The sequence below is a fragment of the Salvia miltiorrhiza genome, chromosome 1 (assembly GCF_028751815.1).
Source record: "Salvia miltiorrhiza cultivar Shanhuang (shh) chromosome 1, IMPLAD_Smil_shh, whole genome shotgun sequence".
Classification (NCBI taxonomy): Eukaryota; Viridiplantae; Streptophyta; class Magnoliopsida; order Lamiales; family Lamiaceae; genus Salvia; species Salvia miltiorrhiza.
The window spans coordinates 3,222,993-3,246,366 of NC_080387.1; the positions used below are offsets into that span (position 1 = coordinate 3,222,993).

At 36.1% G+C, this 23,374-nt stretch overlaps 2 protein-coding genes across 3 annotated transcripts; one reads left to right on the forward strand and one right to left on the reverse strand.

Annotated features, from left to right (window-relative positions):
* Positions 1 to 448: 448 nt before the first annotated feature.
* Positions 449 to 7,315, reverse strand: LOC131007293 (sucrose synthase 3-like). 2 transcript variants are annotated; one of them, XM_057934436.1, is made up of 15 exons: positions 6,942 to 7,315; positions 6,572 to 6,704; positions 5,793 to 5,944; positions 5,508 to 5,700; positions 5,165 to 5,283; positions 4,860 to 5,076; positions 4,015 to 4,110; positions 3,749 to 3,922; positions 3,370 to 3,486; positions 3,107 to 3,273; positions 2,206 to 2,430; positions 1,667 to 1,988; positions 1,326 to 1,570; positions 1,072 to 1,210; positions 449 to 750 (listed from the first exon to the last, which is right to left on the reverse strand). In XM_057934436.1, the coding sequence occupies exons 1-15, from the start codon at positions 7,037 to 7,039 to the stop codon at positions 712 to 714; spliced, it is 2,436 nt and encodes an 811-aa protein (XP_057790419.1). In that variant the 5' UTR covers positions 7,040 to 7,315; the 3' UTR covers positions 449 to 711. The 2 variants fall into 2 exon arrangements, with proteins under 2 accessions (XP_057790419.1, XP_057790418.1); XM_057934435.1 differs by lacking the exon at positions 449 to 750 and having other exon boundaries at positions 806 to 1,210; positions 6,942 to 7,281.
* Positions 7,316 to 16,074: 8,759 nt separating this feature from the next.
* LOC130984912 (uncharacterized) lies at positions 16,075 to 17,357 on the forward strand. The gene is made up of 3 exons (XM_057907980.1): positions 16,075 to 16,446; positions 16,517 to 17,185; positions 17,244 to 17,357. The coding sequence occupies exons 1-3, from the start codon at positions 16,075 to 16,077 to the stop codon at positions 17,355 to 17,357; spliced, it is 1,155 nt and encodes a 384-aa protein (XP_057763963.1).
* The last annotated feature ends 6,017 nt before the right edge of the window (positions 17,358 to 23,374 follow it).

Below are 23,374 nucleotides of genomic sequence, written 5' to 3' on the forward strand. Positions count from 1 at the left end.
ATAAATGTTAATTGAAAAATAAAATCAAAAATCAAATTATGTTATTTAAATTTTGTAATTAAAAATAATTTAAGATGACTCATTATATAAATAATGACTTAATCTAAAATCTATCAACATTACTTAAGTAACTAAACACAAACTCATTAAATTCCATGCCGAAAAGAAACACCTCAAATTCGATGGGACGAAGAAAATACTATTTTATACTCTTTCATTTACGTTTCTTAATTTTTGTGTTTAAAAAAATTGTGCCATTATAAATAAAACCAAAACATCAATAGATTTGACGGAATTTAATGAGTAACAATGAGCGTACATTTTACAGTTAAATAACCTTTTATTTATATCGTTGTAGATTAAATATGAATGAAATTTAAAATATAAAAGATAATTTTTGAAATAGAATCATTTTTATAAACAAACAAAAATAATAATAAGCCTATAATTTTCACAGCCGGATGAAGTGTGAATAAAAGGCATTCCACACGATATACTTAGTGTTGACAAGTATTTTACAAAGTTGAAGCTCACACTTTCTTATTATAATGCATAATTTACAAAAGATGCCAACACACTTTATATAGAGCAACATAAGGTGCAGCAATGGACATTCTCTTCAATCACAGTAGTAGGAAACAATACATACATACTCTGCTTTTTATTGAACACAAACTTAGATTTTACTTGCGTCACCACATCCAATAGCTCTCAAGATGAACCAACCACAGCCAAAGGAACCGATTTTACCTAGAAGACACACATCATATCTTATATGTCAAGCACAAAAATAACGACGAGCAACGAAAATCGTGTTTGTTGCACACTATCTAACAAGATCACCGTAAACATTAAGAGGGAGTTTACTTTTGAGTGATAGAATAAATAGATAAAATTAATCCAAGTTAATTTACAATTTACTTTGACGGATTAATTAATTTTGAACTTCTTCGACAATCTTATCCTTCAAATACTCAGTTCTATGTTTTACCAATCTATCCTGTCATTCAAAGTAAACGCCTCTTAAGTATTAAATGAAAAGAATCTAAGGGGAAAAGAAAAGAAACTCACCAGGGGGCGAAATTTGAGGATGTAGAACATCTCAAGGTACCGGCGAGTTTCAAGCCTCTCAAGTTTCGAGACGTGTTTCCAGAAGCCATACACACCAGCTAAAGTCATCAGCCTCTCAGAGTAAATCTTCCACGTATACCTTCACATTAAACAGCATTGTGATTTCGAATGCCCGTACCTTTACAATGTGGATTACATTAAATGCTAGAAGAGAAAAATTTCACTATGTATTTTTCCTAGTGAAAAGTAGCTACCTTTCCATAATCCTGCGAAGAGCTCCTTCTGATATAGTCACCCAGTAGTTAGCATCTTCATTGCATTTCTGGAAGAAATCTGCCATCAGGACTCCAGCCTTATCTGGATGGTAAGGATCTATATGGAATCCAGATACGCCATCTTCTATAATTTCCAACGGACCGCCATGGCAAGTAGCAAATGTCGGGAGGGCACAGCCCATAGCCTCAACCACTGTTAGCCCAAATGCTTCATAGAATGCAGGCTAAAGCAAGAAATAAAGAGTATATATTTTAACCAGGATATGGTGCATCTAAAATCACACATGGCATGATATACAGTTGGTTGCAAACGTGTTTACCTGAACAAAAATCCCTCTTTTGTCAGCTATGTAGCGGTAGAGCTCACCGTTACGGGCTCTGTTTGTTTGTGCTGATATCCACCTTATATGGCCATCCAAGCTGTATTGCTTAATGAGGGCATGCATCTTCTCAATTTCTGCTATTTCTTCTCTATCACTTGATTTCTTTACATCATTGTAACCAGCTACCACAACAAGATTAGCCAATTCCTTCAGCTTTGGATTTTTACCATACATTTCCACCAGTCCTGTTATGTTTTTCACCCGATCGAGCCTTGCCATTGAAAATATTATGGGCTTTGATGGATCATTCAATGTACCACTGTCACATAGAATGGGTGTGGAAGTCAATATTCTTCTCTAGACAATAAAACTTCCATATGGCAAATTTTCTTCCAACATTGGTTGCATACTAAACCCAGAGAGAGAGAAAATTATGCCTAGCATGTGTACAAACAGGTTACCACCTATTCATAGTAAATACAATAGTCTAACAAGAGAATAGCACTGGGACTTGCATTCTTGTAAATTCCACTTACATGTGCTCATCATTCTGTTCGGGATCACATATAAGTTTTTCAAGGGATTCATGGAGAGAAGTGAGTCGCTTTGCCTTCTCAGTATAGGGGAAGTATATGCTCTCATCAGCTCCAGGAGAAACTATATTGAACTTTGGATCAAAAACATCGATTCCGTGAACAACACGATATAGACCAGGCAGAGTGAAAGCTGTATGACTCTCATATTGACCAACAGAGTTCTTCCTGGAACCAAAGCAGCACTCAAGATTACTTGAGATATAAACTAGTTGCTCTTCTGCGCTTAAACAGTTGAGAGATAAATTTATATCAAACTTAAAGCTAGATGCTATTTATGTGGAGTATTGTAACATAACATGCCAAATGCCAAGTTGCATGATCATGAACATTATCGAGGCTTAATATTGAGACTCTTTTTAAGGATTATAGTTTCTAGACGTACCAAAATTCAGTTTGTATAATTATGATCTTTATTTAGGCTTATCCCATCTATAGGACCTCCGGGAAATATAACATTTTAAGAATCTAACAACGGAGTCTACTGCACAAAGACCTCATGGTATCCATTTACTCAAGGCCCATGGCATCCAGCACATGCCAGTTTCCAGGACCTTGAAAGAAACAAAAACTGAGCAAAAGTTTCAGAAAATGTTCTGCAGTGCCAACCAGAAACATCAAAATTCCCTCCAAAAGGGTGCATGTGTTGGACTAGTGGTAGCGTGGTTAATGCCTAAGACCAAAGGTCTCAGACTCTACCCGATCTTTAAATTTACTTGTTCATTCACCTCCCCCCTCCTCCCAAAACAAAACAAAACAAAAAATCCCTCTGAAAACAGAACCATAATGCAAGTTAAAGTTCAGTGTAAATATTGACATCAATAAGCAAACTTAAGTTACTTACGTTCCAGCAATTTCTTGGTATGTACTGGTGATAATAAAATCAGAATGATTCATGGCTAGTAGATCAGCAGTGAACTGACATGAGAAGTGATATTTGTCCTCGTATTTTTTCCAATATATGTCAGAATCTGGATATTTAGTTTTCTCCAAGGCATGTGCAATGGTACACTGGATACAGGAGATCAGAACCAAGAACTATAGTTATACACAGCAGACACCTTTATTTAATTAAAAAAAATATGGAAATACAACTATCAGTTTTACCTCTGTCACTCCCATCTTATGGGATAATAGGGAAGCTACAAGATTTCCATCACTATAGTTGCCGATAATTAGATCTGGTACACCTTGCAATTCAGCAGCAATTTCACCAGCAGCATCCTAGCAGCAAGGGAAAAAAAAGGTGACGGAATTCAGGAAATTCCAAAAACATTTAATCAAAATTCAATAAATGCAGGTACTACAAGGGACCTCCTACCATAGCCTCGTTTCACTAAACTTGACATGTAATGAAATCATATGATCCAGAAAATATGAATTTCTTGAAATAATTGCTACTACTTCCAAACATATACTTTCCTCAATTAAGAGAGCATTTAAAATATATATGCTGCTAGTATAATCATTATACTCAAGACCATACCTCTGCAAAGTTCTCCAGATAAGGCCAGACATCAAATCTCGAAATCCATTGACGGAGTATCCCCTGCTCGGTTCTAAAAGGAACACGTAGAATATGTGAGTGCTCGCAACCACTTATCTTCTCCAGTCGCTGGTTACACGAGGTGCCTTTGGCATCAGGTATCAATCGAGTAACCTGGAAAAAGAAGAGGTAGGCAAAGAGAGAAAAATATAAGCATCACATAAACTAGCAGAAAGAAAAATCAAAGTAATTACATAAGCGCATACAATTAGAATTCGAGGTATAATAGTCAGCCCTTGCTTCTTAATCCTTTGGATCATCTCAGTCTCCAAGGCACGTACTTGATCTAGTATATACACAACCTGCAGGTGAAATAAAATAAGAATGTAGGTCCAAACTGACAACTGAAACACACACACACACATACTAGACAAATTGTACGTATTTTGGGTTCAGTTCCTTCCTATACTTGATACCATCTCTGCAGTGAGTAGTTATTTGTCTTTTTAATGTAACACACAGCATATGCCTACAGGGAGCTGAGCTCCTAACAAAGAAGAAACTATAGATTGATAGAAAATTAAAAATTCAGTTCTCAACCAGTTCCAGTTTCACTCTTATTGAAACAATTAAGAGTGTGATTCCTTTGCATGAATTCCAGCTAATACCATAAAATGTTGTTGACTTGCATGTAGCGGTGGACACAGGGGGGTGCTAGGGTCAGCTGAAGCACCCCCCAACCAATTATTGTTTACCTTATATTTCTTATATTTTTTTAACTATTTTTATTTTAGCCCTCATCGTCGGACAAATTCAATTTTTGCTCCCTCAAAATTAATTTTCTGCTCCCGCCCCAGGATGCACGTGCAACCCCACAATAATATCCCATGCCGCTTGTAGCAAGGTTTGAGCAATTCAATTTCTCAGTTGCTAGGAGGCCAAGTCTGTAACTTACTCCTTTGATCATTACGATAGGACTCTAAGAGATCATTACAACAATGCGAATATTTACACAAATATTTATTGTATGACAGAGCCTCCTCATGTAGCTGATGTATTAAACCAAACACATCATGTTGCTAAACCCAATAACGAATTCAGAGATTACTACCTGACCACCAGTGTCGGGCAGACCAAGGACATTTGCTTGGCCAAAATATCCATGTATCGATAAAATGACAACATTGAACACCATAGGTATTCTACCAAGAAAATTTTCCATGGTTGAAGGATCAGGAGCCTGAAGGATGTCAGAGAGGAGATGCATCATCTGAACAACCCGTTCGGCAGTATCCCCCCAACCTCTCTCAAAACCCATTCCTTGCAATCTGCATATGGGCACAAAAAAGCATGAAATGACATGAATAAACTTCTCAAATTTAGGTCCCTGCCCAAAATTATATGGACAAAACTCACGCAAATTCTAATTCAGAATAAGGTGTTTCTGGTGGTAGTTTACAAACATAATCCTCAGCTTTTGCCAGAGCAGACTCAAGCTGGGAGATCCTCTCTATCCGATCATTCAACATCAAAACCTAAGCAGATAAAACATTAAATAAGCATTACTTTGATTCACATCACCTAGGCAGTTATGAAATTCTTATAAAACACTCAGTAAAATTAATAGGCGTAAATATACATTAAAATACAATCTCCAAGAATAAATCACATTTTATTGGTTCAACATGATAAACCACAAGTCACTACAAGCTGAAACAGAGAGGTGTTATAAGTGCATGCAGGTACAGTGAGAACTTACATGACCTTTATGTCTGTGTACCCTTAGGAAATCAAGTAATGGCTCCAGAGAGTCTTTGTTCCGGAACATGATTGAAGAAAGATGGCGATTGAGGAACTGAACTCCATTACCAATTGATGAAGATCGAGATGGGCGAGGAAATGATGAATTAAATGGCTCAAAATCCAGTTCAAGAAGATAGGGGTCATCCTTCCTAAAGAATATTGCAAGTGAAAACAATGAATATCACAGAATCAATTCAGCAACTGAAAATTGCATGCACTAAGAAGCAAATATGTCACTCACTGCCCATCAACTAAATCTTCTTTAAAGCGTAGATATTCAGAAACCTTCAACTCCTCGACACTGAGTTCATACACATTGACCCGAACAAACTCCCAAACACCGGGCCTCGGTCGAATAGCTATAGCAACAAAAGGTGGTAATACGATAGCTTCCTGCCATCAAAATAAAGATTTCCCTCTCAATTACTATATAGAAACCGCTGCTACATGCTTTTAAAATTCTTAAAACATGAGATCAATTCAAAAGCACTTTTTTATTACAACTATAAAATATAGCAGACAGAATTCCATTAGTCTAATTCTAGGCCTTAGGATAAGAATTTTATTCTCTAACAATCCAGCAAGCACATCAAGATAAATAATGTTGAAAGGTTCTTAGATTGATTTGTGACCTATGAGGAGCCATATTACGTCTCTGTAATAGCGATAAAAAGCAGTGACGTTATCGTCGACTATGATTATCTAACAATTTAAATACAGTTGATATAGTTCAAATACAATCAAAATACGGTTTTTAGGATGGAATTGGTGGTGTCAACCTATAGGGTTTATCATTTTCCTCCCTAGCTGATTTAAAGAATATTCAATGAATTTGTCAACACACTCAATATCAATACTATGCGGTCACAAGCAGATCATCAAATAACCACTTAAGAAATAGAGAAACTACGGCGTTCTCGACTAGAATTTCCCAATTTGATACTCCTCTAGAGAAAAATAAACTTGCATAAACTATGCTAGTACTAATGGCAAATATCAAAATATTTGAAACATAATTACTTGAGCAGACTTCAAAACTTCACTGAAAGGGCCATCACATAGAGTATTCTTGGCAGAATCAACGCAGATGATGTTTTCGAGCTCGTCAATTAGGTGATGGGGCTGAAGTATACTCTTCCCCTGAGCCACATATCTTCACATACAGTGTAAAATCAGTACCGGGACATAGTAATCAGTGAAATTATTAAAATCCAAACCTAAAAACAAACTAAAAAAATAAAAAAAGAGAGAAAAAACAAGTAAATAATATGATCTCCACTTTGAAGAAACCTAACAGGGGCTTATCAGTTATCACACACTAGTTTATTGCGTGGAAAACAGGTTCAGATATTCATGGGATTTTCAGGGAATTTAAGAGAGAGAGAGAGACCGGGAAAGGAGAGCGACGAGTTCGTTTCTGTGAGCGGAAAGAGTGTCTTCAACCCTTTCTCTCATGCTGGGCAATTTCTGTAATCTCGGCTTCCCCATTGAGATCTCAAGTGTATACCGAATAATTACAAATTTCTGACCTAAATTTCTCCTATTTCTGGGGATTGGAACTTGAAAATCAAACGCGAGAGAATCGGAGTGATGCTGATTCAATATGTACAGCACAGCACAGGACTGGACAGAGAGCTGAGAGAGGGAGGAGAGAGGGAGAGAGAAAAGGTGGCAGTTGATGGATTACACTGAAGCCGTGTGGGTTAATTAAATACAACCACGTAGTTTCTAAAACAGAATTTTTGGAATATTTCGAGTTATATTGGTCAATATCCATAAGATTTGAAAGTTCTACTATTCCTTAACTTTTTTCTTTCCTTGCTTTCTTGGATTTGTTTTTTCTCTTTTGTTTGTTTTCGGTTGTTTTTTTCTTGGATTTGTTTTTTCTCGAGCAACAATGATTTCGACATTTCGATAATTAAATAATTACTTCAATGTTACTCCCTCCGTCCTATTAGTAGTGTCTCGTGAGTAATGAATATCTGCGAAAATCCGATCCTAATAGGGCGGATTTGAGGGGCATTTGATATCCACGGATAGTTTCGCAGGTACAATTCACTATCCATTTAGTTCGTAGTATGGATTTGGATACTTACTATTCATACCTGGAAAATTCGTTTACCCGCGAAAAATATCCGCAAAAATACCCGCGCCCGTGAAATACTCATAAAATACCAACAAAATATTCTTAAAATATGGGCTTTGGATATACATATCAGATATGCGCCAACATATGTCAAGGAAAGAATAGAAGTTTTTGGACATGTCTTGAAGACGAAGAAGAAGAAGAGTTCAATGAAGAGAGCTCTTATTCTACTATTGAGCGATAATATAACTTTGATGAATTTTACTCCCTCCGTCTCACAAAAACATGAGCATTTGTAAGTGGTACGAGTTTTAAGAAATATTAGGTAAAGTGTATTGTGAGTGGAAAACGGGTCCCACTTAATGAAAAGTAAAGATGAAAAGTAAAAGAATTGTGGTGGGGTAGTATACTAAAATAGAAATGTTCATGTTTTTGTGAGACAACCCAAAATGACAAAATGTCCATGCTTTTGTGAGACGGTAGGAGTATATTTTAGTTGATGAATTTGGATATTAACTTTTGGATTTAAACTTTGTCATTTGTAGATTTAAACATGAATGAAATATGAAGATTTGAACTATGTGATTTCTGGTGATAATTAATTTTTTTACGTTTTTTGTATTAAGGTATCCGACGGATAGCGGATGACGGGTATCCGACGAATAGCGGGTTGGCAGGTACCCGACGGGTAGCGAATATCTGCGGGTGGTGGGTGTTTGGGTACCATTTGATATCCACAGATAGTTTCATGGTTAAAATCCACTATCCATTTAGTTCACGGGTATGGGTATGGATAGTCACTATCCATGCCCGTCGTACCCGATTGCCATCCCTAATAGTGTCCCATTACTTTTGGGCACGAAGGTTAAGGAGTGTGTAAAAGTAGATAAAGTAGGTTAGTGGAAATTATTTAAATATTAGGTGTAGAGTGAGAATATATTGCCAAAAAGGGAATGTGACATTACTATTGGGACGGCCCAAACAAGAAAGTGGGTCGCTACTATTGGACGGAGGGAGTATTTGATTTGATACAAAATCTATTACTCTCCATCCCTCCAACATTTACCTTTCTTTTTATTTTGTATGTTCTCAAAATATTTTCTTAATCTATTTTAAAAATAATTAGTACGTCTCCCGTGCGATGCACGGGGAATATTATATGTGTGATAAAATTAATATTTTATTAATAAATATAAAAAAAATATGATATATTACTTTTATTATGCAATAATGAAATGTAAAAATTTTACAAATATACATGCATTACTTTTTTTTAGCTTTATATTTTCGGTTTGAAAAGAACTATATGGTTAGGTCAAACCCGTGTCCGCGCTGGGCCTACCCCGCCCGATCCTCCCTCTTCCCTCTCCTCCTCTCCCCCTTTTTGCCTTTCCGCCAATAAATCACAAAATATCATTTTTTGTTATTAAAACTGTCATTTGCATGCATTAAAATTATCATTTGTAGTGTATCATTATTTTTATACAAAGTACTCCCTCCGTCCACCAAAAATATGCCACAATTTTCTTTTTCGTCCGTCCACAAAAAAATATGCCACATCCATTTTTAGTAGTAGGACCCACGCAACTCATTTACTTTTATCCTTCTTACACCTACTTATTTACATAATTTGCCATTACAAATATACCCAAATTATTTTAATCAATTTCATTAAGTTAATTAACAATTGAATTAATTAACAGTAATCCTTGTGAGAAGATCAAACAGTATTGGCAGCAGTCGAAGTTTTGGAGCTGGATTCGAGAGTTTAAGAACGTTACTCTTATGGATTTGAGTTGCATGGTGTTGGAAAGAGGGGGAAAAGAATGTATGGAGGAATGGTGTTTCATGTTGTGGATGATTTGGAGATTTCTGTGCAAGGACAAACACGGTGGAAAGAATGAGAAGGGTAGTGTGGATGTTAACTTGAGCTTTACGTTGCTGGGGAACTATCAAAAGGCGAGGAAAAAGCTCATGATCGAGGAACGGGCTCTACCTGCCGAGGGTGTTAGCCATTGGTATCCTCCGCCGAAAGATGTCCTCCGGCTTGATGTCGATGTGGCTTTCCAGGAGGGAGGTCGCAAGCTTGGCGTGGGTTTCATTTTCCGTAATGATAGAGGAGATATTGTTGCTGCCGAAGCTCAGCAGATTGGCAATACGGAAACTGTTCTTCTTGGTGAGTTACACGCTATGCTTATTGCGGTGGGTTTCTGCTTGGAGCACGACTTGGGTCCTGTCGTCATTTTCTCAGATTCGCTCCTAGCGATTCACCTGCTCCATGATTTGAACCAAGGTTCTGATTCGCTTTGTGACGATCTTTATGAGGCCTTCTCTCAGGCTCGTGATACGGTGGTGTTGGATTTTCTTCATGCTCGTCGTGAGGCTAATATAGCGGCTCATGAGCTTGCTAGCTTTGCTTTGTCTTCTTCTGATGTAATGATTTGGAGGTCAAGTTTCCCAACCTGGCTTTCGAATATTGCTCGTGCCGATTTGGCGTAATAAGAAGCTCGTCTTTACCTTAAAAAAAATAACAGTAATCCTAATTCAACTAAAACTACACCCCATTTACGATTTATTCCTACTAGGTTCTAGAATTATCTCTCACTCTCTCTCTCTCTCTCTGTTCGTGAACCTAGCCACCTAAATCATCTTGAAGATGAATTATTGCTTGCCAATTCTAGAATCTCTCTGTCTCTCGATATTTCTTGAAAGAAAAAAAGGGGAAATCTCCAATTCTTCAAATCGAAGAAGGGTTCCGGCGGTTCCCAAAGAACGTCGTCTAAGGAAAACTCCGGCGGTTCCCATGACCACGCCGCGCCGCTCGACGCGGTCGACTCCCAGCGGCTAAAAATTCTCAAGGTAAAACAGGAAGAGGCTTTTCCCATGGGGGTTATCTGGTTTTCTTCGAAGAAATCGTCGCTAGACTCCATATTGAGTTTGGTGCCCTAGATCGCCCATCGATGCCTCAAATCTCCTTTGTGTTTGCAGCTGAAAGGAAAATCAGGTGATTTTATTCCTTAATTCACTATCCCTCTCAAAATCTTTGACTATGCATTCTCACTGCTACGATTGGGTTTTGAATGATTTGATGCCCTCTGTGAGGAATTTACATTCCTATTGCAATGTGATAGCAACCACTAGGATTTAGATTCCTAGTTTGGAAGGCTTCACTTTAGCAGTCCTTATTTATCAGTGATGTTATTTGAAACCAAAAAAATTGAGACTCTTCCTAATGAACAAACCTAGTTTTGGGGGCTTCACTTTGGCATTGTTGTTAATAGTCAATGATGCAAATAAGTAAACTACAATTATGCTGAGACTTGCATTCATATATAAGAATATTGATGCTTACAAAATGCCATATGATAGCAATCACTAGGATTTACATACCTTGTATTCATGCTTAATTTTCAGTCCCTAGTAGAAAAAAATGTTTACATCTTAAACAACTTCACAAAAAGATCAACACAACTGCTTATACTATAAACATATTGCAAAAAATACTTCCTTGTTGTTCCCTAATACCTGAGAACTCCTTCTAGGATCTCTATGTTGTAACCTGCACCTGTTGTATTTTGAGGCTCCCTTAGATAATTCAATCACTCTCTTACTAACTCCTCATCAACTAGAATGGATATGGGCAGTGTCCTATTCCTAATCAGCCTGGCCTTATTCATATGGGGTATCTTGTATTGGTTCCCCCCTTTAACCTTCATAATCTCTTCATAACATCCGTGCAATGTGAGAAACACATTATTCAATGTCTCTGATGTTAGCTCTGCATATGAATTGATGACATTCTTCAACAAATCATCCACACTGTTTGCATGTTTATCATCCTGCAATGATTGGATTGCCCGAAAAAAAAACCAAGATCATTTACATTACAATCAGGGGAATTTGATGGCTGACAAACCAGTTGGATTCTAAATCCATTTGTGTTTGCAACTGCAATGAACTCTGGATCATCATGCCGTATATGAGGTTTGGCATTGTCCTGCTGGATTATTATGTCTTTGCTAGCTATGGCAGGCCATTTAGCTTTTATGGCAGGTATAATCTGGTAGAATCATAAAAGAGCAGATAAACCTGATGTATGTGGCCTGATCTGCTTCTCTTTAATCGATCTTCCTAATAAGCTTTTGCTAACATTCAACTTAACTGCCATTTTTCGAATTGTAGACCTTTCAAGAACAGATAAACCTTTTACCTTTTCAGTATCAAGTTGCCATTTGTCTTTATGATGATTACCTTGCTCTTTTGCAGTCTTCAAGTCGACAACTATGCCCTCTTCAAGTTGATGTCTCGTTGCCGTCCATAGTACCCTCACACTTCTCTTGCAGATGCCAAACTTTTCTGCACATTCTTGTTGGGCGCCACGCTTTAAAGCTCCATTGAATAGTGGTTTAAATTGTTGGCTTCGTGTAGGTAGGAAATGAAATTTTGGTGGTAACAATTCCCTCCAACACTTTCAACCACATCAATGTACTTGAATTGATTATTTTAATAAAAAAAAGGGTCCATTTCTATTCTTATTTATGCTTGCACAGTTTATTCTTATTTATGCCAGCACAAAGGAATTTAAACTGCCATATTAAATTTTCCAGCAATTAAAATGGCGTAAATGAAGATATAGTAATTCCACAATAATTAATATGGCAGTTTTAATTTACAAGTTAATTGAATATGTTGGCCAATTAATCCATCTCTAATCAATCCTCCAAAAAGTGTAATTAAAAGGGGACCCACAATCCACTCACAACAATACTCACTACTACCCACTATTTTCTTAAAACACCTGTACCGAAAGCAAAGTGGCATATATTTGGTGGACGGAGGGAGTATAATTTAACTAAACGAGAAAACGACTTAACGGGACAAAGGAAGTATATTACAAATATTTTAATACATCATATAAAATATACTACTTTCTTCGTCCACGGAAATTATGGTATTTTTGTCATTTTGGATGTCCACAAAAACTATGTCACTTTCCATTTGAAGACATGACCCCATCTTTTTTTCTTATTTTTTATTTTTACAAATACCCTTATTTACAAAAAAATATATATCATTAATTCAATCTCAACCACTCATTTCAAATTTTGGTGAGACCCTTTCTCCATTAAATAAAACTCACCATCAATTATTAAAACCTGTGTCCAAAAATGTCATACTTTTGGTGGATACGGCTTTAACGATCAAAAATTCAGTTGTTAAAAATGAAAACGATCGTTAAAACAACTAATGATCGATTTAATCAGCCGTTATTTGCATGGTAATTCTGAAAATTAACGACCAAAAATTCGATCTTTATAAATACCGATTTTGGTTGCAAAATATTGCTATTTTTTATTCTTAATGACCGAATTCAGCCGTTAATTTTTTTTTTTTAAATCATTTTTCACAACCTAGCTTTTTGTCCTCGAGTATTTCTAACGTGTTTTGAACTCAATCACATACACCTTGATAAATTTTTCAGTGAGTAGCCCATCTTGAAAGTACTCTAAGTCAAACACGTTTAACTTTGAAGTTTCTTTCGAATAGTCACCAATGTTGAAGATGCGTATTAATGATATAACTAACACCTATTAATTTATTTAAACTCTTATTCAATATATATTATCATTCACGCGTAACCTTAGAATATGTCGAGAATGATCGTTAATTTCTTTAACAAGCCGCAAGTGCACGGGTGCAATTGTGTATAGTGACAAAGAAGGTCAAATCCACAGAGACCAATTAAAATCAATTCCTATCCTAGATCCTAATCCTCTATCTGGATAACCGAAAATGAAAGTTTTTTTATTTTAAACTGAATAAATAAATAACAGGAAAGAAAGAAATCAAGCTTAGAAATAAGGAGAAACAAATATGAGAAGAATTTCTCAAGGTAAAGGTTTCAACAGATTCTCATAACTAACAAGTTCAATTCAATCATTAAGATAATTTTCTAAGACAATCTCAAAGCTAGTCTTTAACCACTCACGTGGCATACAAACCGTTGATTACATGCAAGGCTATCGTCACTGGATCACACTTCTAACATGCAACTCCTAAAAGTTTCTAGGATTAATGTCCTCATAAATACTAATTCCCTTTAGAATTAAAATAAATGTGTTCTATGTTCTTCGTTCAGGTAATAATTATCAACTCCCTATATCAAATTAAAACATATGATCATGCTAAATTGGTGGCAAATTAATAAAGCAAATAATATAAACAAGAACATAAAAAAGAATAATAATCTTGATTAATTGAATCAAACAATCAGAAATTCAAATCATGTTTACTCCCTAATCCCTGAGAAAAAGGGATTCTAGCCACACATGGACATATGAACTAGAATCAATATCTCAAGAAAATAGGAAAACATTCAACAATAAAAACCGCAGTAAAATCAAGATTAATTCTTCAATTCTTGCTCAGGCTTCGTTCTCCATCTCTCACAGCTCTCAGAATATAGGTCACAACCGTGTAGAATTGAAAAATAGGTGAAATAATAAAAAAATCGCGCAAAAACTGAGCTGTCACGCGGCCCAAGGCGCGGCCGCGCGCCCAGCCCGCATGACGAAACATGACTCCTGACAGCTTTGTGCAGCGATTTTGTTTTGGCTCGTTCTCCCTCGTCCGAACTCCGATTTACGATCCGTTTATATTCATGAACTCCTATCGAGACGAACTACAACTTGTACTTCAGTTAATTCTTCCAAATTCTGCTTCATTATTTCTGAAAATTTGTTCAAACAACAAGCAAGTGACAAGTTATTGACCATAAACCAATATAAGCTCAAATAAACCATCAAACACACAAAATCCTCATAACTAAACATCAATATGACACACACCAAGAGGTAAAAATGCATGTTTATCACACTACTAGAAAATACGCCTTTAACGATAGAAATTAACAATCGAACTTTTGATCAATTTTCACCGTTAGCAACTGATTAACGATCAATTTTTTTAGCGACCGAAATTTCGATCGTTAATAACTTTTTTAGTTTTTATTTATATATTTAACGACCTAAAATCTGATCGTTTATATTTTCTTTTTTATTTATTTGACGGTCTAATATTTAGTCTTTAATATTAATTTTTTATATTTTTTTCTTATTTTAAAATCGATGAGAATTTCTTAAAATTTTTAACGATAAAATTAAGTTTTTTTTAAATGTTATCAATAATATTAATTTTTTTATTATTTTAAAATCGATCGTTATTTCTATCATCACTCTTTTGCCGACACCACAAGTCTTATAACAATTTTTAACGATAAAATTGGCGCCGTTGCCGGGGACTAATTATTTATTAGTACTATTTGTTGATAATTTGATACTACTCTGGATTTATATTTCTATTTATTTAAATTTTGTTCTTTGTTTTTCCTGTGGTCCTGATTTTTGGCCTTGGAGTTTGTCAGGTAGTTCTATGGCTACTGCAGAAGATGTTCGTGCTCTAAAGTAGCAATTGCAGCGTTTGATTACGAGGCTCAGAAGCAACCTCCGATCAATGAGGCATTCACTCCATAGTATTAGCATCACGCGCCTCTAAGAGTCAACGCAAATAATTTCGAGCTTAAGACTGGTTTGATCACGATGGTGCAGCAAAACCAGTGTAGAGGAAAAGTCGTGGAGGACCCTAATGCGCACCTGGCGCAATTCCTGGAGCTCTGCATCACTGTTAAGATGAATGGAGTCCCTGATGACATTATACGATTCCGCCTTTTTCCATTCTCACTCCGGAATAAGGCAAAGTCATGGTATCAAACTCTAAAGCTGGGAGCCAATCCAGTATGGGGGGATTTGGCGGATCTTTTCCTACGAAAGTTTCATCCTCCCGGGTTTACATTGAAGTTAAAGATGGATATTCTCCAATTCCAATAGTTTGAAGGAGAGACACTGGCGGAGACTTGGGAGAGATATGAAGAGAAGCTCAGAAAGTGCCCAAACCATGTATTTGATGAAAACACCCAAATAGTTATGTTCTATAACGCTTGCGGGGAGCGCACCAGAATGTTCATGGACACAACTGTAACTGGATCCCTACTTAAAAATGAGAGTTATGAAGCAATGGAGATTATTGAGAGGATGGCCACCACATGTTATCGATGGCCTTCGGAAAGAGTCCAACTGAAAAAAGTTGTAGCTGTTTCCAGCTCTGACTCGTTGACATTATTTGCCACTCAGATCGCGGAGCTAACTTTCAAGATAAAAACATTGACTACTGCCAGGAGTGCAATGCAATCCAACCTCCACCAGGCTTCTCTGTTACCAATGAAGTCATTAATGAAGAGAAGAAGTCAAATATGGAGGAACTGATGATGAAGTTTATATCTAAGGCCGATGAAAAGATGGAGAAGTTAGAGTCGACTACTACTGCTTTGGAGGCTCGGACCGCTGCTTTGGGAAATCAGACTGTTGCCTTGGGGACTTAAATGAAGATGTTCGAGATCCAAATTGGGCAAATAGGCACTGCCATCAGCAATCTGCACCAGTCAGGAAAATTTCCAAGCAATACCAAGGTGAACCCGAATGAGCAGTGCATGGCTATTGGGTTGAAAAGTGCAGCCACATCTGAAGGCAACCATGGATCTCGTGAGATGGGGGATGAGTCAAAGCAAAACCACGAGGGGAGTCGACGAGTCCCACCTCCATATCATCCCCCCTGGTATCCCATGTCGTTTCCCCAACGTCATTACAAGATCGTCGATTTGCCGAGCGGGACTACACAAGAATGGCCCAAGATGCCCGAGGATGAGAGCGCACCGCCGGTTGTGGAGGAAAAAGATGAGGAGGTCACTGTTGAGGTTTCTGGGAAAAAATGATGAAAATAAGAAAGCAGCTTCGCCAGCAACTGTGACTATGCCATTCTCTCAGCGCCATCAGAAAGAGAGGATGAAAGAGCGGCTCTCTAAATTTTTAGAGATTTTCAAAAAGGTGAATATCAACATACCGTTGGTGGAGATGTCACAGGAGATGCTGCAATATGCCAAATTCCTCAAGGACATAGTCTCGCGCAAGAAGAAGTTGGGGGAGTTTGAGACCGAGAAGCTCAATGAAGAATGCAGCGCGATTTTGCAAAGGAAGCTGCCAGCGAAGATCAAGGATCCGGGCAGTTTCACTATTTCCTGCATTATTGGAGGCCAGCATTTTGGGAGGTCACTTTGCGATTTGGGGGCGAGTATCAATCTCATGTCTTTATCTGTATTTCAGCAGCTGGCAATTGGGGAGTTGAAGCCTACATCTATGAGGCTGCAGATGGCAGATAGTTCGGTCACTTATCCACGTGGAATTGTGGAGGACGTGCTTGTGAAGGTGGGGGATTTTATTTTCCTTGCCGATTTTGTAGTTTTAGACATTGAGGATGACAACAAAATTTTGATGATTTTGAGGCACCCGTTCCTTGCAATGGGAAGAGCTTTGATTGATGTGGAGAAAGGAGAGCTCACGCTGCGAGTTCATGATGAAAGCCAAATGTTCTTTGTTTATAAACCATGCCGCATCTATAAGGACGAAGTGCCCAAGAAAGCTAAAGATCCGGGAAAGGTAAGAGTTGCTGCTCATAATACATTTAATGAGGATCATTTTTCTTGACATGACCTAGGTGATCAGAATACTAAGGGAGAAGGCATGGCTGACAAGATTGGAACAGAGCGCAGCTGGATGCAGCATAGCTTGTACCAGCCTCCTTGAAGAGTCTGCTGTTCTGTCAAGTTAACGACGTTAAAAATAACACTTATTGGGAGGCAACCCAATTTTGGTTAGTTCGTTTCTTTTTGTTTGTTTGTTTGTTTTCGTGCTCCACAATTCCTTTTTCAAATATATTCTCCTCGGTGGTGAATAAGTTTGGGGGGATGTGTCTTTGTGGGTGCACTATTTATTTTGGTTATTTTTATTTTGTCGTTGAGTTTTCTTAGTCTTGCTTTGGTGTTTTCCCTGTGATGTTACCTTGATGAAGATGAGATTAGTGCAGAGATTGGTTGGATAACTGGCTCATGATGATTTCTGTTTAAAACTTATGAATTTGCATGCGTTTGTGTTGATATTGTTGTGATTGAGCATGACTGATGAATGAAAAGAATGGTCTCTTTGATGTTGCAATCAGTGAAATAAGCTGTGAGATTTGAACCTTAACTGTCACCACTTTTACAGTCTTATTTCTTATTCTTGAGTGTTTGATTCAAGTATGCATGTTTCTCACTAGAACTTGTCTTGGTTTCTCCCTCGAGGTCACATGGTGTGCTTAATAACTTTGAGATGATAGAAGGCCATCTTTTCTAGCCTATATATCCCATATTTGTCCTATTACTATATATGATCCTAGTTCGCCCCCTTTAAGCCTTATTTTTCATTTTATTTGATTTAGCCGTGGGTGGGAACTTGGAGATTGTTGATGTGGGAGGGAGGGGGGGTAGTTGGCGTTATGGAGATGTGTGACTATGAATTATGAATTTTGATCTGTGATTGAAAAAAAAATTCTAGTACCTTGAAAAAAAAGTGAGAAAAAGAAAAGAAAATGTAACAAAAGGAAGAAAAAAAAGATTTGGAAAATAAATGGGTACAAAGGATGCTATAGAAAGTCATAATGTCATGAGAAATAATTGATGAGTTGTGATGGATTCTATATTAAAAAATCTAGTTTTATAAGATGTGGAGGATGGTATTGAGTAAGAATGCTATAAGGTTGGTGATTGTGCTACATTGAGCTGTATCTATTAGTCACTTAACCAAATATATCCTACCCTACCAAAGAGCCTACATTACAACCCTCAATAAAGACCTTTTTGACTTTGGTTATAGGAACACACATTAAGTGGTGGAGAGGTGAGATAATTGACAAGCTTATGGTTGAGTACTTGTTTTGCTTGAACTGAGCCTATACACGTCCATGATTTTGATTGACACACTTGAGAGTTGAAAGTTCTTAAATTCTTTATCTTTTTGGTGAGGATTGCAAGTCATTGAGACCATAATTTGAAGTTTGTCATGATTGTGATATCTTGATAATAGGAGATACAAATGCATGTTAGTATTTTTGTTGACAAATCTGAAGCCACAATGTTATCCACTTTTCCCTGCGCTCATATTGATTCATTCTTGGTCCATCTTTGTTTTGTCCGAGGACGGACAATAGTTCAAGTTTGGGGGATTAATAAACATGCATTTTTACCTCTTGGTGTGTCATATTTGATGTTTAGTTATGAGGATTTTGTGTGTTTGATGGTTTATTTGAGCTTATATTGGTTAATGGTCAAGAACTTGTCACGTGCTTGTTGTTTGAACGAATTTTCAGAAATAATGAAACAGAATTTGGAAGAATTGGTTGAAATATAAGTTGTTGTTCGTCTCGATAGCAGTCCGTGAGCGCAAACGGATTGTAAATCGGAGTTCGTACGAGGTAGAACGAGTCAAAACAAAATCGCTGCGCAAAGCTATCAGGAGTCTTGTTTCGTCATGCAGGCTGCGCGCGCGGCCGCGCCTTGGGCCGCGTGAGAGTTCAGTTTTTGCGCGATTTTTTTTTATTATTTCAGCTATTTTTCGATCCTACACGGTTTTGACCTATATTTTGAGACCTAGAGCATATAAATACTCCTCAGAAACTTATTGAAAGGAACTTTTATCATATTCTACTTTTCCTGGGAGCTGTGAGAGACGGAGAACGGAGCCTGAGCAAGAACTGAAGAATCTTGATTTTACTACTAGTTTCTTGAGATATTGATTTTAGTTCATATGTCCATGTGTGGCTAGAATCCCTTTTTCCCAATGCTTAGGGAGTAAACATGATTTGAATTTCAAGATTATTATTTCTTTTTATGTTCTTGTTTATATTGTTTGCTTTATTGATTGACCACAAATTTAGCATAATCATAGGTTTTAATTTGGTATCGGGATATGATAATTATTACCTGAATGAATAACATAGAACACATTTATTTTAATTCTAAAGGGAATTGGTATTTGTGAGGACATTAATCCTAGGAACTTTTAGGAGTTGCATGTTTAGAAGTGTGATCCGGGGACGGTAGCCTTGCATGTAATCAACAGTTTGTATGTCACGGGAGTGGTTATAGACTAGCTTTAAGATTGTCTTAGGAAATTATCTTGATGATTGAATTGAACTTGTTAGTTATGAGATCCTGTTGAAACCTTTACCTTGGGAAATTCTTCTCATATTTGTTTCTCCTTATTTCTCAGCTTGATTTCTTTCTTTCCTATTATTTATTTATTCAGTTTAAAATTAAAAACTTTCAATTTCGGTTATCCAGATAGAGGATTAGGATCTAGGATATGAATTGATTTTAATTGGTCTTTGTGGATTCGACCTTGTTTGTCACTATATACAATTACACCTGTGCACTTGCGGCGTGTTAAAGAAATTAGCGAACATAGTGACGATCCATGAGAATATATTATATATCGCAAAACTCATGTACACTTGGTCTCATGTATGAGACGGGTCTGAGTAAGGGCAAGGTGCGGGTCGGATCTGAGTAAGTAAAAGTATAATTATCATGAATAGAAATAATAATTATTGTGAAAAAAGTAACTTTTTACAAACATTACCTGATTCATGTCAATTATTACTTTTTATCACTACAATAACTACTTCGAATTATTCATATTTTGAAATATTATCTTTCTTCATATCAATAATTATTTTTTCTTACGTTATTAATTAATTGACCAAATAAATACAAGTTCTCTGTCTTCGCCATTCACACCGTTGTCGCGCCCTTTGCCACGGTCGTGCCGCCTTACCTTCCTACCGGTGCACCCCAAGCCCCACGCTCGTGCTGCTACTCTACCAGCCACCTCTTGACGTGCCCTCAACCCCCCTTCCGTGTTCTCGACCACTCCTCTCTTATCATGTAGAGGATCAGATCGAGTCAAACCCATCTCTTAAGTGAAACCTATCTCACTCAAGATCTACTCATTATATACTCCCTCCGTCCCACCCAAGATGCTACATATTCCTTTTCGGGCCGTCCCAACGAAGATGCTACATTTCTATATTTGGCAAAAATAAGGAATTTTAAACACTTAATTAACACTAATTAAGTATTTCTTTATTACATTTTCTCTCCTACTTTATCACTTTATTACATTCTCTTTCTTACTTTATCACTTTATTACTTTCTCTCTCATACTTTATCACTTTATTATTACACACTTAAAACATTAATCTACAACTCCTTAAATCCCGTGCCAAAAAGCAAATGTAGCGTCATGGCCGGGACAGAGGGAGTATAATTTAGGAGTTTAGGGAATAAATATAGTAATATCTCCTTTTTAAGAAATAAATAAATATGGTAATATCATGAACAATTAAATTGTTTCCCAAAAGGTAAAATTGTAATTACTCTTTTTTTTCGACACAAATTAATGAGTTAATATTTAGTGTGTTAAATATGATAGGTGAAAAAGCGAAAAAATAAATAAATTATTATATAAAAAATAATTAAATTAATTAGAATAGCTCGAAAAAAATATTCAGCAAGTTAATTGTGTTAATGCTTCAGCGTATACTATTTCCGACTTAATTTTTTTTTGACGGAAAAAGAGAGATTTTATTAACCACACGAACATGGAACATGGAGATGACCCTCCACAAACAACGGGGGTTCATTCCAAACATGTAACGTAGAAATATCTCTCGCAGCTTTAGCTAAGCAATGTGCTATAGCGTTTCTAGTACGACGAACATTGCAAATACGGACACCCGGCATGGTCAAAAGTTCACAACTTCATTAGGAAGTTCTAAAAAGTAGACTCGAAATACTAATGCATCGGATAAGCTTCAGTTAAAAAAAAAAAATCACAAATACACATAAAGTGCAACTTTTGATGAAAAATTGTGGATAAGGAGTGAAATAATTTAAAAACGAATGGGATAATAAGGATTAGCTTGTGTGGCCCATAATTTAAAATGCACATTGTATTAGGACAGGGCCAACTGTACTCGACGCCCAACGTTTACCGACATAATTTGCATAATTTTGGTTTTTGTAAATTTGAAAAAGGATTCCTAAAAAAAATCTTTAAAAAAAAGAAGAAGGTTAAAAAGTGCTACACGTCTCGGTCTATGTCCATGCAAATGATATTCGCTGTACTATATTTTATCTTATTTCGTGTCTCATTTTTTATTTTATTTATTATTTTATATATTTTTTCTTTAATTTTAATTTTATATGCTTTAGTTTAATTTTATTATTATTAATTAAGATATATTCTATCTACTTAAGATATATAATTATTTTTTATTATTTAATTTTACTTTTATTAACTAATAATAGGTTGATAAATTCAAAATCATGGTATATCCTTTTCAAAAATTATTAATTTTTTAAATAAAAATTAAGTATAATTCATAGTATTATGATAATTTTTTTTCTTCTTTAAGAATGGGTAAAACATACAATCAACCCCTTATTAATTATGCACATGTTTATTTTTGTATTGTTCTCAATATAATGTGCAGTAATATTTTAAATTATGTAAGCAATAACTTCTTAAATAAATAATTTAATTTTGTTGATAAAGTAATTGATTTTAACATAAAATTTGATGTTTATTGGTCTATAATTGAGGTTGAACCGCACTAAGAACGTATTTAGATTTTCTTAAATTTATAAATATCGAGTTACATCCAAACTTTATTTAATGAATAAAAATAGAATTCATAATTCTTCAAAAAATTGACGGAACAAAAGTAGACAATACTCGAAATCGTGTTACCCATTGTTACCGGATCGGGGTAATATACTTGAAGTACCATTAAGTAGACAGTCCTAACATATATATTGCACAATGTGCATTTAGATTTGAATATGAAAAGGATCATTTAAAATCGAAGAACTGAAAGAGATTCTCGTTTGAAGAGGGGCTACACTTGTATGGGAGATTGAGGACGGTGGTCTCCAAGCCAATACTTTTTAGATAGTTCGCATAGTTTATTCTTTTTCTTAAAATAAAATAAAATAAAATAAATAATAATAATAATAATAATAATAATAATAATAATAATAATAATAATAATAACAACAACAACAACTAACAACATTTTTATAGATTTAATAGTTCCAATACATTACAAAAATAACTTAAGAATAGATACTTAGCGAGTTAGTTGTTTTTGTTTGAGAAAACAATGACAATTGATTTCGACGTGCACTCATCGACTGAAAACGTTGCAAAATCTTCTTGTTATCAATTGTTGCGAAAATAACCTTTTCAAATGTACACGACTAAACCATCATTCATCCACTTGTAAATCACTTGACAATCTTCATTGCAGAAAATGATTTCAATAGAAGCAATGGATACGAATAAAATCAAAGTCAACGCAATCATCCGATAAACCAATTGAAAAATTAAATGATGCCACTTTTAACCAATTTCCAAGATATGTGTGTGGTGCCCTAAATGTCTCTCTCTCTCTCTTTCTCTCTCTCTCTCTATTCATACATTTTATAAATAAATAAATAAATTGGGGATGGTGGGGGTGGGCTTCAGCCCACCCTAGCCTGTGTGTGGCTCCGCCTTATTTGTCTGCCAGTGAATAAGTGTGGAGCTAGTGTCGACATCTAGTCTAATCTCGTTGCAGTACTCCAAGCTCACTAGAAAGTATGATCAATAGCACCTTATTCTATTCCCTTCTTTTGGTCATGAATAGTTGGTGCATATAGCAACTAGCTTGTAACCCACTCGAGTCATATCTAGGGATGTCAATTCAGC